This window comes from Rhyacophila brunnea, unplaced genomic scaffold (assembly GCF_057557595.1).
Source record: "Rhyacophila brunnea isolate RB1 unplaced genomic scaffold, BYU_Rbru_1.0 scaffold_18, whole genome shotgun sequence".
Lineage (NCBI taxonomy): Eukaryota > Metazoa > Arthropoda > Insecta > Trichoptera > Rhyacophilidae > Rhyacophila > Rhyacophila brunnea.
This window is the reverse complement of record NW_028232837.1, coordinates 20704271-20725694: the sequence shown is the minus strand read 5'-3', so window position 1 is coordinate 20725694 and position 21424 is coordinate 20704271. Positions and strand designations below refer to the sequence as shown.

General features: G+C 33.9%; 1 protein-coding gene across 2 annotated transcripts in view; it reads right to left on the bottom strand.

Annotated features, from left to right (window-relative positions):
• LOC147073309 (peripheral plasma membrane protein CASK-like) overlaps positions 1–21424 on the bottom strand; it is a 686848-nt gene that overhangs the window by 565339 nt on the left and 100085 nt on the right. For both annotated transcript variants that reach the window (XM_085945407.1, XM_085945406.1), the window contains exon 3: positions 9513–9618. In XM_085945407.1, the coding sequence (XP_085801533.1) occupies positions 9513–9618 (106 nt within the window). The remainder of the gene's footprint in view (positions 1–9512; positions 9619–21424) is intronic.

Below are 21424 nucleotides of genomic sequence, written 5' to 3'. Positions count from 1 at the left end.
ATATTAAAAGGTCATACATGACCCCGCCTCTCCCATTGTAATACTTTGTCATAAATCCTTCACCTCCTATTTATTTACATCATATTTTACACATTCGTTAACAAACAAATTCGTTTAAATTGAAAATTACATTATATTGTTCTCACATAATATTTTATTCTGTGAATAAAACCAGTTTATATGTTGGTTTCCATTTTCCATATCACCCCTTATTCCGTTCTACACGTCATATAAGACCCCTCTTGGGTGTGACGTCATACCTACATAATTATTGAACGTCAACAGTCAACTTTACTGATTTTACGGCAATCTTTTATTCATTAATAATGTTCTATTGGGTATTTCAAAATCATAATCAGTTATGCAACTCAAATGCGAATACATACTGTCAGATGTACATTAAACAATCACACGCTTCATAACAAGGCAAACGAAATTATGTATGTTTTAAATTAATCAATAAATACACGTGACAACAAACCTGAAATCAAGTTGCCGGTAGCTTAGAAAAAAAAAATTAACTCTACAAATTGCTTGAGAGCTAGATGATCTTTTTGCTTGGAATCTTTACGCGCATCATGGGGCATCATAGCAAACGCACTGTATGCTATTTGCAATCGCTTATAGCAGGCATGTCGAACAGCTTCAAATAGGCTGTTATCTAGGTACTATCCAGCAGTCGCGAAGGGTGGAGGTAGGCTGTTAAGATTAGCCATAAATAGTGCACATTAAACATTATCAGTCCAACGTATTCGTGATCATTGAACTAAGAATACAGTATGTAGATTGTCTTTGTTAGTTTTTTTAAAATCAATTAAACCTTACCTAATCTAAGCCATAGTATATAATCGTGAAAAAATATTCGTTTATCTATAAAATATCTAAAATTATGTATGGTTTAATGGCATAATTTTAGATATTTTATAGATAGAAGAATATTTTTTATCGATTATGGTTTGGCTTAATGCATTAAAAAAAACTAACCATCACCATGTTATGGGTTGGTTAGTGCAGGGTTTAATTGATATTTAAAAACTGACCAACACCATTTATGTAAATTATATTTTTGGTTCAATAAAAACAAATACGTGTGGTTGACAAAGTTAAATGTGCATGCAATATTTATGTCGAATATTAACAGCTTTCCTCCACCCTCGCCACTGCTATCCAGTATTCAAGCCTGCAGTATTCTACCAATTATTGCCATTCGTCAACTTGAGTAAACGTATTATAATATTTAACTGAAATCACTGAGGCGTTACAAATTAAACAAAAACACTTGTCTTTTACCAGAACAAAGAAATACTCATACACACGTGTCGTGAATATGATAATTTTTGTCTTATTTTGGACACTCAGTGCACTCAGTGACGTCCCGTGGGGGTAGTCAGATTGAGCGTCGCTTGGGGGCGGCAGTTACTTGAAGGGCGGTAAATCGAGGAGAATCATTCGGTACCTATATATATATATAGAAATAGATACCCAAACTTAGTAATAACAGAAATATCTTTCCATTGAAAAGTTCAGCTGACTGCTTGGAAATAAAATGTATTAATTGGCATAGAAGGTTTAACAGGGCTGTAATTTTTTGTCTCGTTCGCGATCTCTAGTTTACTTCCGTTGTACTTGTACGTCACGTCCTTGATGACCTGCAATGACACGTGCAGATTTGCGAATTACATTTAGAATTATAGGTCGGTACCTACGTACTTACCTAATTAATTTATCCAAATATTTTTGCCGGTCACTCGCAAATTTTTAAAGTTTTCAGGTGTATTTTTAAATGTATCTGAAACCGTGGACTCGCAATAGTCGCAATACTGTATATTGAAGTAGAGTCGGCATTTAAATTAGATTTAGTGGTATTATATTTTGTTAGTAATGTTTGTATACAACACATTTCTTAGATATTGGAGTCATGAAAGGATGATAAAAAATACTGTATAAAAAATGGAGCGGCATTTTATCTAGGGGCGTCACTGAGTGCACTCATACTCATCTCAAACTCTGTAAAGGCCCTACTGTGCAACGATAAGAGGAAATTATACCTCAGCTTATGGCGGGGGAATTCAGATCTTCTTTTTCTATTACTTCAGCGGCAAGTCGTAAGTTAAGTAATTCAATACGAATCAAGCAAAACAACGAGATCACACGGGCTCATTCTTAATTTAAAAACCTAAACATCACAGGGGTTACGATAGGTACTGAAACTATCAGTCTGATGTAAAAAGAAAACTAAAATTCTATTGCGGCGACACAGCTTACATTAGTATCAACATCCCACACGCTTAATAAATCCAATCCAATATGAAAACAAGGTATTTTATTTTGTCACGTGCATATAGAAAGTGCCAGTGTTATTACGTCACTATTGACACCGTCTAGAAACCAGGTCTAGCCGGCGATATCTGATACCGTACGATATAATATAAGCATCTACGTTAGTCGTAGATTCTACGACATTAATGAAGAAAGAATTTATTTTAAACCATACATTTCTGTAATTGTTTTAAAATGAATTACAATATATTATCGTGGCTTACTGCCAAAAGTTGTAAAGTCTCGAAATCATGTTATGGAGTAATTCCAATTTGAAGTTTGACATGCCGTCTAAAATCGGACATAATGGTAATTTCTTTGTGCTGTGTGTGCATGTTCTACCTATAAATCGGATGACCCTGAATTTTTATTCTAATGTGTCTTGATTTATCTATCTGTCTGTCTGTAACTATTATAAATATAATACTACGTAAAGGTTCCATGTAATTTCTACATTTCACCGTATCATAGTCAACGTTAAGCCGTCGTACTAGAAATACATGGCCGTAGGTATAGCATTGAGATAAATAAATAACGTGTTGTTCGTAGAGCATTGTAGACAGTAATGATCCAATTCGATTACATTCAATAATAACATTAATTTGATATCAACACTGTCATTTTTATCATTTATATAAATACACAGAATATGATTTAATTTCCAATTTATATATATTGTCTTCTGTCTTTATCTTGTATTTCGGTAGTTATTATTACGTTTTTTAAGTGTTTTATTTAGACATGAATTCGACCAGAATGCTATACAGCCAATGGTTTTCTACATACTACTTAAAAAATCATCAATTAATTATACAAAATATTTTGCTTTGTGTTTTGTAACAAAGATTCTCCGCGATCCCAATGCGACATGGTTCACCTGTTTCCGGGATAACATTTAACAGTGAACTGTGATACGGACAATTGCATACGTATAATTTCGGACACGCTAAATCTGGACATAAAATGCATTTAGGTGTAATTTTAAATTCTCCAATATTGGCGTACATCTTTTGTGATTTTAAATTAACGAATTACCATCAGGTGCTAGCTAACATTAATTCATAGACAGTGTCAGAAATTCTCTTTTTGTGTACCTAGGTACTTATTAATATGTTTTAGAAGGTAGAAAAATTTGGGACATCTTTTTGAGCTTACTGAGCTTAGCCTGCTTACTCTGTGGACTTGTAGGAAAAACGTTTATGACATAATAATAGCTTGTCTTTTCTCATTTTAGAAAACTCCAATTATCCAAAATTATGAGTCGATTACAAACTCAATTGAATAATTTACCGAATATATTTGTAATTATAATCTTATAAATTTGATGAAAATTGAAGATACTATACGTGTGTTGATAGAATATTTATTTGAAAAAGTTCTTTAACAACGGACATTTGGTCTATTCTATACACAAGACTGCTGTCGGCCGATATCGGCGGCTATCCAGGGTAGTTTTTCATATTCCTGTATCGAGGTATTATAATTTTTACAATAAGTTAGTTGTAATTGTCACAATAAGTGCTTTCTTGGATGTGCTTAATTTTAGAGCGAAATAGACCATTTTGACTTACCCTGCTAACTTATTGTAACAATTATAATTCCTCAATATAAAAATATGATAAATAACCCTCGATAGCTACCGATAGCAGTCTTGTATATAGAATAGATGCGCTGATGTACCAAATATGGTTGTTAAGTTCATTTTTAAGATGAGATAAAACAATATCTTATAATGACATTTTTTGTACACAGTCTACAGATTAAATAGACTTGTAGGGGGTCGTCGCTGTGAGGGCCAATGGAGTTGTGACGAGGAGAGATGAGAAGTCGTTGTAGTGATTATGAAGGGTGTGAGTTTATTTAACTTGCATAGGTAGGTACAGGTGTACAATTGTTACAATAATGCGAATCACAGCACAGAGCGATATTCTTCAGTCGAAAACTTACAATCGAATAATTCTCTTTTTATCAATCATGACGTACTGATTATTTTTTTATCAACTTATAATTATATAATAATTAGGCTATTAACTAACTAAGTGAGAACAGATATACAAAGATTATTGTCGCGGTCATTGATTTACAAAGTTATCTCTGACTTGATACCTACATGGAAATGCCTATTAATTCGATTTGTAATAATATGTAATATCGCCATAGACTAATCTCGCAAGGATACCTTTTCCAAATTCTTTATTTTCGAACATCACACAGCACTCAGGATTTTAATGTATATTTTATTCCTAATATAAAATACACTATAATTATACAGAATCGAGAGGAATATTATAATGAGCTTGGGTAGGACTTCAACCAGCAGAAAGATGAATATATTTATATCAACAGTAAATTTAATAGTAGGTACATCTTTCCTTTATGAGTTATATACATGAACAAGTATGTTATATATCACAGTGTAATTAATATTAGAGGTCCTTTAACTTGGGGTCGTTATTAGTCTGTTGGACGGAGTATAATTAACATTATGATACAACATATGCATAGCTTCCCAAATTACACAAACATATGTGCAGCTGGTGTAATTCTCGCAGCTGATTATTATCAAGTCATTTGTAACCCCGACTTCGGAACATCGAGTCATATAATTATGAACTTTGTGACATTGTATATTTCGGTTGAAATTTCCGTAAAGTTGAGAGAGCTTTGTCATATTCTCTAATACAATTATGTTGAAGTTTGAAAAGCTTACGTCTAGATTTATCACATTATCTATAAGGGGTATAAAACATTAAACTCGGCATAAATGTAGCGGCCCCCATAGTCCAATGCATAAGACGCTGGCTTCTGACACTACCAAGTCACTAGGCGAGGTCACAAATATTCATATATTATTATATTATGATTTTCTCAATCATATTTGTGTTTCTGTGATGCACTATGTTAAGTAGTGATACCTTAGTAGTGCTAATTTAGATATATTAATAATGATATACCCCAGAATAAAAACACAGAAAAATCCGGAAACTAAAAATAAGACGTGTCTGCAGGAAAAAAAATGTAACTAAATACCTAACTTGTCATACATAATTTTCAGTTTGGTTTAAAATTATTTTTTATGGTTTTTATATTTTTGAGTACTTATTTACTACATGGCAATGCTATATGTCAACATTCTTCGATGTGGCTTAGTTGTGCAACCTTTTTTTTTTTTTATTAAAATCACATGTAAAATCATCTTCAATCTATTATGAGAGGAGGTACATTATCATTTTGGTTTCTTTCACAAAATAAACGTGTTGGGAATTGTGGATTGTTTTGAGGATGGTAAACAAGCAACGTAGTTTTAATATACGATTAACTTTATTTATATTAAACTGCATGAATAATTATATACAGAAGGATCACATTTTATATGCGCGTGTTACAAATAACCGATGAGAACTAAATACTATCACGCCACACACACAGGTGCGGCATAAGAGGGGGAAGAAGAATCTGTCTCCCTCTTACAAACAATAGTCGGTATCTAGCTTCGGCGGAGCGAGCGCTAGATATCGACTCGTACTTCTTTATTCTATTATATTATTCTATTAGACGGCTATATCTCAACAAAACGATTCCTTTATTTTCATTTATGTGTATAATAATATATTCATAACTCACATATTCCAAAAATCAAGTTTTGAGATAATCGCAAAAATCCACCAGAGCACTGATGAACTGATCATAAATACCACGAATTTCCGTTTAATTTATTGTCGTTTTGATTTAATTAATACATAATAAAGCTTTAGGAAATCTCCCAATGAATAAAAAAAAACGCTCGACAAAGATTTTATTTTTAAGCGATAACCCAATTCCCGTTTTTTTTTTTAATTATGTCATATTTATTATTCATACATTCACGTTCTTTGTGAAAAGCATTTTTCTTTCATATTTTAAATACGCGATTTTATCTTACGTTGTAAAAATAATTAATTAAGAATGATGGAGCTTCCCTAAAAGATTTCATTTTTATCTCACTTTGTTGTAAAATATGTTTTATGGTAATACTAAAATGAATGGAAAAGGCCTTGCTTGAGATTATTGAATAAAAATTGAGTCATAAAAATATTTTAACGATTATGGGCTGACAGTGCGGATAACGCCAGGACAGCGTCTTAAAAATGAATTCGGATGTAGATGCAAATTAGTCATGCGTCGTTCATGTACGACTGACTTCAAAAATGTGAGTCAGAGACTTACTACCCATGAAACAGTCATTCACCAGGTTTCATGCGTCTTCTACTACTGCCGGCGCTCCATTGGCACGCAAGTCAGACGATTTACAGTCTTCGAACTTTTTTTTTCGCGTGGAGCACCCCAGATCTGCGGACTTTTTAATCCGCATACCAGGCTCGTTAGATTTCAAACATGTTTGATATTTTACTCTCCGAGTTGGCAGACTTCATCCGTCGATCACTATGAAAATTCGATTTGACATACATAATATCATTCGGACAGAAAAAAAACTTTTCATTGATTAATTTGTTAATTTACACATTAGAAAATGAGAGATTTATCAATTATTTTTTTATTTATATTTATGAAATTCAAAAAAGAAAAAGTAAAACTTGTGTTGTTTTCACTGCTATATTATTTTATGCAAATCTACATATAAATAACACAAAATTATAGGATTATCGGAAGACATTACGATAATCGCAACTTTTTACTTTTGTTAGCTCGACTTTTTTATTCGTTCGTTGATCAATAGCAGAGCATAGACAAATCGGACGATTTATTGTCATCGGACTTTTGGCTCGCCAATGGAGCGCTGGCTTACAAACTTATCTGGAGAATGAGACGGGGGAGCCACTGACAAAAACTACCCAATCACGACTAACTGGCAAAATCTGACATTTGGATGACGTTTTACAATATGGCATCCTATGGTAGTTCGTAGTTCCATTTTTGGCCATTCTCCAGATAAGTTTGTAGGTCTGTACATGCGTTATGACTGATTCAGATGTTATGAATAAAAACTACGTCTCCATCCAACCAACGTCTTTTGTGAACACTGACAACAATCGCGAGTCATTGAGTAGGTACTTTATCAACGCTGTTAATAAAGGAGCAAGTCAGACTGTATAATATAGTGAACGCTCTGAAGATATAAGCAAGTCCGCGTTTTCCTTGAATACGTTCTATGAGATTTTTTCTTTTCATACTGACTCGAATGACTTAATCAGTAAGAACGAGACGATACGTAATTTACGCGAAGACTTTAAGTGACTCGATTTATATATGTATTATTATCTGTATAGACCATAAAATAAACTAAAGGATAAGGAGGTAGACAAGGACAAGCGATGTGGTAGAGGTCGCTAAGCAGATTAAATGACAGTGGGCTGGAGATATCGCTCGGTGAGTGGATAACTGCTGGCTGGACAAATTACGTCGAAAACGACCACACAGACGCTATAAAAACCGCAAGATATACGAACTAATAAAGTGTGGTGGAAGTATGTGGCAACGCAGAACTAGGGACGGAAAAGAGTAGAAAGGGCTAGGAGAGGCCTTCTTCCATCAATGAATCGAACACTGATGATGATGTCTTATTCTTTTTCAACTCAATCATAAGAAGAGAGATGTACCTACACAATGACATTATTAATGGACAACGCACTCTATACAGTAAGCTAGCAAGTAAATTCGCGCATAGCGACATTCGCACATGTACAGGTAGACGTCACGAAATTTTCATTATGCGATATCACGCATCGGGAATTTATAGCAATATGACTTTTATTGTAATGGCGTTAGAACAGTGTTTCTAGTGTAAATGTTCATTTGAGCCAACCCGTTCGAACCGAACCTTTCGGCAGACCGACAAAAAGCATCAGGAATTTATAGCAATATCACCTTTATTGTAGCGTTAGAACAGATTATGCCATTCGGCAGATCTACAAAAAAGTGAGTGTCATTTTCTTTTCCAGATGCTTCGTCCATATTAATGTCATTGGATGTACATCAATAAATGACAATTTCTACCGATGATAAAAGGCGTGGAAACCTCACATCAAACGTGCTGCGACTTCCACTCTAAAATCTTTGAAGGCAGCGCTTTTCAAGCGGTGAAGAAATCATAGAGAATTGGACGGCCAGGTTTGCAGAACAGCAGAAAGGTTTTTTTTAGTTGGGTCAACGTTATTGCAGGAGAACTGAACAGAGTGCATTGAGCTGTCAGAGAACTAACTATATTGAAAAAATAGAAAAAAAATCGTTCAGATCTGTCATCGGTTTCTGAGGTAGATAAATTAACGAAAGCCTTTCGTAAAATGCTCGTCAATATGCTTACTATCATACGAACGCAACGCTGTTCCCTCCATTTGATCCATCAAATCAGTTATACTGGTAGGGAAAATTATGCAACTAGGGCGGTAAGCAGGAATGGATTGGCCCAGAGGGACACCCAAATGTATTGCTAAACGTTTGTATTGCAAATCGGAAACAACACATGTAAAGATTCCAATTATGGCATCACTTATTATTTTTAACTGTTACATGGATAGAACAGATTAATATGATAGAAATGCGAAAGTCAGTCGCCATAGATCAATACTAAGAAGCCAGTTTTGGTCTAATATTACTTAATGACGGCCATGTCATAAAATTACCAATATTAAATGCGCGTTTCTTTTACATGACAAATTCTTTAACACGTGATTAAGTTTATTCAATATTTTTCCACACTCAACAATTGTACTTTATTACGGCCACGCCCAAATGGTAACCCGACTCGTTTTTGTGTCACCTGGTTGCTGGAATAAATCTTGTTGCATTGTCGTGTTGTATTTATTAAATTTCTATCACAATCCGAGCCATTAAATATTCTGGGATTCGATAATTTAAGTGGTATATAATATACAATTTTATTTTGGTCCAGTAGATAGACTACAAAATTTCCCCGGCAAGTCAGTCTCAGGCCGCCAATCCACCCCTAAAGGTTAATAAAGAGACGGGAAAAGTTTCATTCATTATGAAATTGTAGACAAATAAGCATATTTCTTTTGAGTAATTTCTAGGTAAATTTTAATATAATTCGTTCACTAATCAATTGAAAATATTATTACCATTACAATTAAATTTGTAAAATTGTATTAAATTTTATATTTCATAAATCCATTGCAAAATGTCACCGGTCAGCAGGCTTATTCTTAATGACAATATTATTTAATTAATATACTCACTATTCAAACACCATGTAAAGCATTCCCTCAGAGCTGTACGTCTCCAAGAGCTCTACTATGTGAGGATGCTTCAGCATGTGGCATATGGTAGCCTCCCTCTTCAGATCTGAAACCAATCATAATACACCAAGTTAGACTCCTGAGTGCCAACAAACTAATTGTCAATATATTGATCGGATCGGTGTCAACTCAACTTGAAATTACTCTCTGTAATTGCAATTAGGTTGACTAGTGGAGTCCCCAGAATTATCGGCCAGCAGGATAATAAAAATACTTTATATGACGTTTCTCAAATTAGACAATATCGCCCTCTATTGAATTTATACGTATATAATTACAAGATAAATATAATTTTTTATATACCACGTTTTTAATTTTTCTGTTGAATTATATAAACTTGACAATTCTATGTATTAATAAAAACTTTTTATTGTACTTGATAGAAATACTGAATAAATATAGAATACTGAAATGTCATTTTGACATTATTCATATTGATTTCCGTAGTAACGCACGTATATATTAATAATTTAGTTGCCAGGACTACTTTAGCAACCAACAATAATAACTTTCCATACAAAACAGAATTAACTGAAAATGAATTCAATTTTGCTTAAAAATGGCTAAAAGTATTAAAAGAATGCATTGTCGTCGTGGTCTGATATATTCTAAAAGTTTCAAATATCTAGCTAGTCGGGAAGTTAGTTAAAAATCTTCAATCGTCCAATACAAATCTTGGACAAACAAAAAAAAATAGTACTGGACAAACAAGAATACGAGCTAATAAATACGTGGTAATAAATAAGGGGGCGGTGGAAGCAAAGAACGCAAAAGTGAATTTTGAAAAACTATACATTTTTAATTTGTCAAAATACAGTTAAATTCGCAAAGATTTCTATATAAAGATAAAACTTATGCCAGCTGATAGGTCTTAAATAAACAAGTGTTGGAAGGTGAGCTTGTCGGCAGGAATATGTGCTGCTGACAAAAATAAAATTGAACAGTGATAAATTGGCAGCAGCGCACTAGATTCATCCTTCTCATTAGAATTATTTTTAATTTTATTCCAATTATGTTTCGTTATCCTAATGTTCTGTATTTAATGCGAATGTTACTATGATTGATCTTAAATAGATAATTTCGTTGTTAAAGCTTCAGAACATCTTATTTTCAATAACATCTTTCTTTACCAAGTTCCATAGACATAAATATAGATACATAGAACGCAGCTCTATCACTGTGTCTTTCAGTTTGTTCACTTAAAGGTAGCTTCCAGGAGGGCGTTGTTTATTGTTCTCTAAAAAGGCGGCAGTAGGTCAAATAACTCTTGGAATCTCTGCTCTAAGTTATCAAATCGATATTTTTAAATCATCCCAAATTATCGTTTTACTCAAACAATATAATTACTTAGGTAAGCATCACATCCTAATAAATGCCGTAATATAACAATACTCTTGCATCTGAAAATACTTAACGATATTTATTTACAATCATCAATAATCTCATCATACTCGTAAATCACAAATTCATAAAAGCAAGCGAAGCGACAGTCCTATTTAGGGTGTTTATTGCCAGATTTGGGGCAACCATAAACGATGTATCATACATATTGTCTTAAGTGTTGGATACATAAACTAATGCTTAAACTATCGTAAAAAGACAAGATAATAAATAAACAACACGGTATTATAATAATATTATATATGTTACGCCGAATGTGCGAAATTGACTATTACATGAAATGGGCAAAATTTTGCCTAAGTCATGAAAAATGCAAGCCCGTTGCCTTATTCATGAATTAGACAAAATATCTGGCGTGTACGTGAATTCGGCAGTCATTTTTCTGCCTAGTTCATGCATTGGACAAATTAGATAGTAGCGCTACGGTGGTATTTTTTGCAACTAAACTAAATGTGTCAAATCAAATGCTCGTGCATTGGTCAAAACGAACGTATATTATCTATGGTCAAAATAGGTGATTGCGCTCCGGTGGTGTTTTTTGCAACTAATCAAACTAACCAAATGTGTCAAATGTCATTGATTATAATATAAAAATATACCAATCAATAACTACAATGACGTTCATATCCATTTACTATGCGCAAAAAAATCTAGAACTATAATACGATAACGGAAGAATTTTATTGAAAGGTATTTTCGCGATTTGATTCGTGCTTGGGTATCAATCGTGAAATGGTCGATTGTATGTTTGTGATAGTTTGTTGACACTTGTTAGCTAACCTCAAAATGGACATTCAGTTGAATAATTTAATTTAGAATTACAAAACCTAACCTAACCTAACCTAATAATAATAATATTATATTATGTCCAATTATAACTAATAAAACCATCCGTATTAAATTTACTTTTAACGTACTCGGCAGAAAATTTACCTAATTCATGAATAAGGCAACAGGCTTGACTATTACATGAATTAGCCAAAATTTTGCCCATTTCATGTAATAGTCAATTTCTCACATTCGGCGTAACATATTTAATATATAATATAAATATAAAGCAGCTTCAACCATTTTAATCATACCCCACAAAGTACAGAAATTGTGCCACCTCATATAACTTAAACATGAGAAGACTCCAGGAAATATAGGACCGAGCAGAAGACTAATCACAAAATGGTTGAAGAATCCAAATACAAACTGTCATCAAAGAATATTAATCTTGTTGTTCCGGTCAGCGGTCTCAAAGCGTGTCCGGAAACTTGTAAGTATGCAGTTAGCCGTACAACACTTCACCGTGAAAGTTGTACCGGAAATACATGGTCATATATTAAAGGCCGTTCAACCTCTTTGGGTCGTATAATACCTACTGAGATAAAATTCATGTCTAAATAAAACACGGTTCTTGTCGGTTTACACTTTACAGGAAGCCAGCGGCAAAATAATTTTGAAAATAACCGATATACTGAATTATTTGTTAGGTTAGGTTAGGTTAGGTTTTCATTCTTGAATTCATGAATTTGGCCAAAATCCGCTATGAAAATTGAATTATTGTTCATATTGAATCTAATAAAATTGGAACATTATTGTCTGCAATGTCTGCGTTTATTTTTTTCATCTCGGTGCGATAGAGATGACTGTACCGTTTAGTTTATCTACGGTCATCTCTTTCCGATAAGAAAGCTCATGGCAAACTGTGCTACGGTGAAATGTAATACGTACAATTTACATGTTACCGTATTAAATGAGGAAAACGCTTCGTTCATAAGATGGCACATAAGATATTGTGAAATGATACAAAAACGATCCTTTGGTTGTATAGGTATGCTTTTGTCGCGCCGCATATACTAATTTTGAAATAACATTATTTCTACTGACTACTCGATGACCGATCAAAACAAAATAATGCATTATTACTGCCATTCGTGCCTTAATTATACGTATATATAGTTGACGGTGCTTATAAAAATAACGGGGAATTGCTTGTGTAAATACTATCAATTAATTGGAATTCCCACACGACGCCACAAGTAGCAGTACCGAGCAGCTTGTAATAACGTAATTTAAATACACACAGCCCTAAAAACCATGTCCGCGTTTCTAAGTGCATGATTAAAACCCCCTTATTGACGTGTGAATCGTATTCAAAGAGCCCTCATCCGTAAATGCACCTTTTAAGGCAGAATAGCCCTTTCTATAGAAATCGATAATTTCCTGAAATCGGCTTACGGGGGAACGAATCAATTTCAGATTACTCAGTATCGCCCACCGGCCGCACAATTTCACGAAGAAACTTTCATTCGTACGATGATGGATTGCGAATTACCGGTGCGAAATGAATGACCGGTTTTTCGGTCTTCAGATTTATAAGACAATCGAAAATCGGTCTTCAGGATAACAAGTCATAAGAATCGCAACATTAAAATTGAATTCCCTTCAAACCCCTAAACACTATCAAAAGTTACACTATATACTATTGGTTGCGCCAAATTATGGTGGCCGTTATCCTTACTTCCCACCTCCCTCAAATCCCAGTATTATTGTCACAAGACCAAATGACCGGCAGTCACGGGTCATGATAGACCGTGAGGCAAATAACATTCAATTAGCTCAAGTAATATGCAGCAAGCGGACGTGGGCAAATTGTTATACTTTACCTACAGCGTGATTCAAAAGTAAACTCAAAACATATCAGTTCGATCTTCGTTGCACCAATTCTGTTACGGCTTGAGTGAACGTCGCGTCCATCATTCATACAACCTATCATCATCATCTATCAACCCCATATTATATAATCTATCAACAGTGTACCGTCAAGTGCCGCGCACCGGGTAACCCGACAAACAATACCGCGCAAGCGATAGTGCAACCAGACCACGGAGCCATCATAAATCATCATAAAGATCAGTGTCTGGCATTCTGTTAAATCCCCCCTTTAGATCCGGAATCAACATCACCTTCATAGTTATACAGTCCACTGCAAAAAGCGCCACCAACTTTCAGTTAATTGTTAGTTAGCTGAAAACATTTTAAATAAGATTATAAAAAGTTTTAAATAGATGGAAAAAAAAACATTTGAGAACCTTATTTTTATAATAGAAATTGATTTTTTAAATTTTAATCTTAGCATTTTTGAATGGCAAATAATAGACGTTCAGATAATAATTATTTATAAATTAATGAAACCGTCCAAAAAATAAATACATATACCTACATATCATGGCAAATACATACCGCAAACCGTTACAACGGCAGTGTCAGAAATTCTATTTTTTAGCTCAGTGTAATTTATTGTACATAGTTGATAATACAGAAGGCTGTGTAAAGGTCTAAAATTAAGAATTTGGGGTATATTTATGACCTTAGCCTGGATAATTTGTAGACTTTGTACGAAAAACAAATATGACATTATGATAACTTGTCTCTTACCATTTTTTAAACCTCCAATTCTCTAATTACAAACTCCATTGAAAATTTTCCCGAATACATTATTTGATAGTCCGTTAAATTTAATGAATATTGAAGATATAATACATGTATTGATAAAATAATAATTATAAAAAGTGCTATAACTACGGACATCTGATATACCAACTATGGCTTTATTCTCAATATAGTCTATTATCTTACAACTTAGTCTATTATCTTACGACTTATAGTCAAATATAGTCTATTTACAGCAATATTCTTTTACGTTAGTAATATATTTTATGCAGTCATTAAATTTTAATTTCTAAGATGAGAAAATACAAGGTAGAACGATATATTTATTTGTTTTTCAAAGTTTACAGATTATTTAGACTAAGCGCACAAAGATACACACTTCACACAGCACCTTGGCTCTTAAGAGACTATCTAGATTCTAGGTGAACAAATTATTAGCCAATTGGCAAACCTATAATATGTTTTCTCTGCAACCAAACATACATTGAAAAGGGAGACAGACATCAATCCACTACTTCACTGCGGACACATAAGTACACATATTGTGTTCAAACATGGTAATAGAAAATAAATAAGTCTACGATATACTTCAAGAGGTCGCGCAGTCGATAATGCCGAATAGAAAAAGCTTCGTTGTAATATTATGTTATGTACTTTTACACATAAGAAAATCTTTTTAATGGTATATATAGGTATTGATAAAAATGAAATTGATCAGTAAAGTTTATTTAAGTAATAATTGTAGTTTTTAAATTCTGTCGCTAGAAGCTTAACACAGTACAGTTTTGTATATTTACTATAGTGTAGAATAATCACAATCGAATTACGTGAAAGTAAATCCGCATAGTAACAAGGTTTTTGTCTCTCTTGAACATTGTCATAAATCATTCGCAGTACTATTTCATATACACCGATGAAATAAAAAAAAACTATTCAGTATTTCGATGGCCATTGAAACATTCTAAAACCCGGTATAATGGAAAAGAAAAACCGGTATGACCCAACCCTAATCACGACGATGATAGATTGCGAATTCATAGCAGCGCGAGCGAGAACCTGTCGGGCAGACGATTAACCCTCTACGCTCCTACGGGCTACGTGAGCGGCGTAGAAGCGTAGGGGGTCTACGCTGCTTACTCACAGATAAAAATAATGCCGTCAAAGTTGTGCCTTCACAACTTTCTTTGAAAGCAGTAAATATATACCTCCCCTCTAAGTGTTTTGTCATTTTTAATGCCTGCGAAATTGGTTTTTTTCTATTTATTTCATGGTAATTTATTTTATTTTTGAGAAATATTAAGTATCTCTACAATAATAATAATAATAAGCGGTAATATTTAGCATATATTGTTAGTTTCTATCCAAGATAGTCTAGCGGTAACGTGTCGGCTTTTGATCTCGTGGGTTTCAGGTTCGAATTCAGGGTCTGGCAAAATTCACAATATGTTGTTTTTCAATTTATGGTTGGACCCAGAGTATGGACACAATAAGTTGTAAATAACAAATAACACCCATTTTTCGTAAAAATAAAAATCTTGAAAAAATTGATAAATGGTCAAAGAATAGCAAATGATTTCATAACTTGAACATGAATATTTCGCAAATACAACAGTCGTAGTACTTGTGGAACTAGGTCTACAAATTTAATACACAATTATTTGTGCATTTGTCATGTACATCCACGAGTTGTTGGACAACAGACTTTTCGCTAAGACATACTTGATTTAATTAGCTTAAATGGGCTTATTTAGTCATAATTATGTAAACAGTAGCTTATTTTTGGAAGCATAACGAGTTGCTTTGTGACGAAACTGACTGACTGGAATGCCAATAGAATGAGATCGTAGCAATGTGATAATATTTATGTGTAACACTTGACTTATTCAATTTTATACAATGAGTATTGAAAATTGATGGACGAAAACGTTATAATAAATACAATTTGACATAAACTCATGTAAATTCTTATTCTGTGTGAAGTAAAATAATATTGTGAAATAAATCTAGATGCAGAGAAACATTTGAAATAGTAGCAGTATTAAATTTGCAAAGGAATAGAATACCTAATATAAATATAATATTCACGAACATGCCGTTAGCTTTAAAATTCAGAGCGCAAATAATGTGTAAGTGTAGACATTTTAGATTTCGTAAGAGCTTAAAGCTCGCAGCGGGGTACTGCGTAGTACCAGTTCATTAACTTTAAATATTTCACGTCAGATATTATTTATATCCCGTACTTACCTAACATAACAAGTACTTACCCAGAATCATAATTAACTAACTATGCGAGTATTTTATTAATACCTTTGATAACGTGTTGACGTTGAACAAGGAACTATCATGGAGAGTCAGTGACGTCCCGTGGGGTAGGCAGATTGAGCGTCGCTTGGGGGCGGCAAACTGAGGAGAATCATTAGTTATTTATAGAAATAGCTACCTAAACTTAGTAATAACGGAAATATCTTTCAATTAAAAAAATCAGCTCACTGGTTGGATACAAGGTGTATTAATTACTATAACAGGCTTAACAGGACTGTATTTTTTTTGTCGAGTTTGAGATGTCGAGTTTACTTCCGTTGACCTTGGACGTCGCGTCCTTGGTGATCACTTGATCAGCAATGACATACGCAGATTTGCGAATTACATTTTAATTATAGGTAGGTACATACTTACGTAATTTAAAATTTTTCCAAACATTTTTCCAGTCACTCGCGAGTTTTGGAAGTTGTTACCTGTATTTTAAAATTCACCCACCTATCTAAAACCGTGGACTCACAATATTTGTCTATTGAAGCAGAAATGGCATATAAATTAGAATATAGGTATCGTTAGTAATGTATCCATACAACACATGTCTTAGGCATTGGTGTCATGAAAGGATGATAAAAAATACGGTATAAAAAATGGGGCGGCATTTTGGCGCTGCCTAACAGCGGCATTTTGTCTTAGGACGTCACTGTGGAGAGTTGACGCCTTCTATGTTGTATACGCTAAAAAGAAGATTATTCTGATGGTGGTCGACCTATAATAGGGTATGTAATTGGGAATTTGAAAAACAAAACAATTTAAAATATGAAAACTTAAAACTACAATAAACAATTAATAACAAAATAAACGCCATACACAATATATAAATGTAAAATCGCTTCGCGATAGACTGACAAAATTCCAAACAAAACCTGTCTAGACTTAATGTGTCGAATTAACCTGTCAAATAATCTGATCCTACACGTGATTCCGCTCATTATGATGATTCCTAGCACGTGGCACATCAAAACAAGTACGAAATGAAAAAATCAATTATATCAATTGATATAATCATGGAACACATGTCATCATTAATGGGAACTAGCAACCGATCTCGAGTGTGAAATAATATGGAATAAACTTAAGAATATAATTCAAGATTACGGCATTCTAAGATTGTCCTTCGTTCTGACAACTGCTCTCGGTTTATGCACTGACCCTCATTCAATATTGGTGTATATTTGAAAGTTGCAACACACACTATTTACACGTCTATAATGTGTATTTCATTTTCATAGGACACTCACACATTTAAACCCCTGCTTCAAAATGTAGTGTTATGACTGTTATGAGGTATATAGCCTATCGGAATTATATTTATTAATATGTTCCGTGAATATAACGAGGTCGCGGTGAACAAGTGTAACGCATGTTTTTTTAGTATATAAGCAGGAATTTTTTATGGTGTTAACTGTATATTTATGGTGGAAATGCATTGTATTAATAATTATTGTGTTTTATTGTAATTGTTAAAATAAGCATTAAGTAATGGTAATCTGTGTCAGTTGAATGTTTCATCATTTATGGCACTACAACCCTTGGTGGATCTTGGCCTCCTTCAAAAACTTCCTGCATCCTGGACGATCCAGCGCCGACACTCTTATATTGTTTTGACCAATTGAGTGGAATGCTACTGTATGTTAATGTGCATTAGTGTCTGAAATTATCGAAAAGCGAAACTTGGGTTGCTTAAAACAATTCAAATATAATATTACAAAACTAAGATAAATTAAAATTAAACGCCCACTATTATAAAACCGATGTTCGATACAGGGAGTATAAGAAAGTAAGTCACGAAGCTTTTCTAAATGATGCTTTAAAGTTAAGCCGACCGTTCGACGTACACTTGGAAAATAATGAACATGTTATTTTCTTTTACCAGTAACGTACTCAAAATGATAAATTTGTTATGGCGACTGAAATAAGCTTCCATGGATGTAAAGACAGATTAGGCATTAAAACGCTTTCAAAAAGTTTTTAACCAAAACGTCTTTTCCCTGGACCCCGTTTGATTAATAATAATAATTAAAGTTTTACTTGCTATAAAGAGAATTATGTAGGCTAAAATGTGTACGCATTTATTATACAAAATAACTTAAACATTTAAAGACTCAAGTATGTAATATAACTGAACTGTTTTCGGTATAAACGTAGATATAATAATGTGGATAAGTATATTGCAATATTATGCTACAGTGACAGTCAACTAGTCGAGTATTTGTAATATATTATTTTTAATAATTTCAACAAATGTTTAACAACATTTGCAAGATATTTGAGATGAATGAAGATTTGTTTATTTCCAACCGAGTTCGTATGTAATTTTAATATCATATATCGACTTATTAAAATATACGATTATAAATTATATAGAACTAAACTACATTACAACAGGTCATGAATCCCAATGACAGTGTAGTAACTAGTAGAAATAAAACTATTACATAAACATCCATGCTTTGAGAAAACGACATAAATCAATTGTGTTATGACCTTGCCAGAAATCTAATCCGGAGGCGTCTTCCCGAACCCTACTTATCAGAAAGCAAGGCAGAAGCAGTTTTTGTAAATCGTATTATGAATGATAAGTTCTAAAAAATATGTTGGGTTTTGAGTTTATTTGGTCGTATTCAGTTTTTTTTAAATATAAGATGTTATTTAATTTTGCTTCGTTGGCAGTGTACGAATAGGATTTAGCATTACATTCTATATGAGCGGTATAAGGCATAAAGCCCACCAAAGCGGCGCTCGGTGCGCTCACTACTGAGTAGGCCCCCTCCCACCCGCGCATTACCCTTCACCTATGTAATATGGGGCCCAAGAAGCACAAAATAATTATTTTTATCAGCGTCTCTCATAACAAAGCAGTAAAAATATTATATTATTTCTCGGGGGTTGTAATTAATATTCACGATGACATCATTCTACCAGCGAAATACCGGACACGCAATAACTAAACAATAAGTTCACTGTTATTAAATAATGGCTTCTCGCCCGTCTATCGACGACGTTTCCAGGAGCGTGATTTTGCTTGCCGTGTTCAATGAATGGACTACGTTGTATTTTCGTTAAGGTGACGCATCAGTGAAACGCCAAATAATTTTCAACTGTAGGCGCGACGAAATTTTGTACTCGCTTCGCATTCATTGAGAGAACGTCGAGCCATACACACGTCACTTTGCTGCGTGATGGCGACGGGCCAATTAATTCTAAAATCGTGTAAAGATGACTAAAAACGTTCCCCATTTACTTTAAAAAGAAAACATGTCATTGAATATATTATTATTGTTACTAATAGAACAATAAACAGAACATAAAATGGACGTATGTTGGATTTATATGACAAATAATATTTCGTTTGACAGGCGTCATTTGCACCCGCGACCCGCAATCCGCGCATCACCTAGCAACGATCATTTTAGACCGTGCCTCAACTAATGCACGGCCTTAATTCGTGCCGCTGAGAAGCCACATGACGGTGACTCATGGGGCAGGCGGGCACAATGCGTCGTCAAATCCAGTGTGCGCTGGCGTATTTGATTACGTTGTATTTTCGATGATTTACGCGCCACTTGTGAAATTTTGCGCGAACGCCCCACTCGCTGCGTTAAGTTAGTTTTACGCCTAAACGCGTAGCAGTTTCGCGTCAAAGGCACTGCGATATACTGATTTCCGATTAGTTTGTATTGGCGACGTTGAAATGGGGCTGCCAAAAACTATATCGATGTAGGCGCGAAAATTGCCTGTGCTCTGTCACATTATAATATATATCGCGGGTTTGGCAAGACGCAAGTGGAGCTCCTAAATGAGAAGTCAGTGCCTTACACACTCGACTACGAGGGCCATAGTACAGGAGGACCTCGACTTTCGCACATAATTGGTTCATGAAAAGGTGTGCGAATGTTGAATGTTCGAAAGTAGAGGGAAGTAAAAAAAAAAAATGTGTGTATTTTGAAATATTTATTTATCAAGTAAATATAAGATGTTTAAGAGACATGTTTAAGTGGGGTTTGCGGGTGTTTCCCTTAAAAAGTTATCAAGAGTTAGCTCTTTGCCACGCTTCTTTTTCTTATTTTAAATAAAATATTTTAAATGGTAAATCATTAACTTTACAATATTGCTTAACTGCTGGCACGAAATGTAAAGTGAACTAATCTTTTAATATTAACGCAGTAAGCCCAGGTTTTTTTATTTGATTACTGTAAGCAATTCTTTATCCTTTCCTTTCAATGCTCTGGGATTTTCTGGTTGATAAATTAACATTGGCATCAATTTTAAATCACCAGCCAAGTTTCCACCAAGAAGCAATGTCAATCGGTTTTTAGAAGGTTTATGCCCTGGGGCAACTGATTCTTCCTTAGATAAGAATGTACGACTAGGCATTTTTTCCAAAATAAACCTGTGTCATCTACATTAAATATTTAGCTAGAGGAATATTCTCCATTTTCAATAATTTTGGATAATGAGGAAATAAATTCTTTTGCAGCATCTTTATCCGCATCAGCCGATTTTCCAGTGATTTTAATATAAACCAACTGTTACTTGCTTGAAAAATCGTGTTAGAATCTTCTTTTTCTAGCCTTCCAATCTTTGTACAAACTAAGAGCCTTCGCTTGAATAATTGAAATATTCAGAGGGACATCTTTTTGATGTTGGTCTTCGATCCATGATGACAAATATTTTTCCATTTCATCCATAAC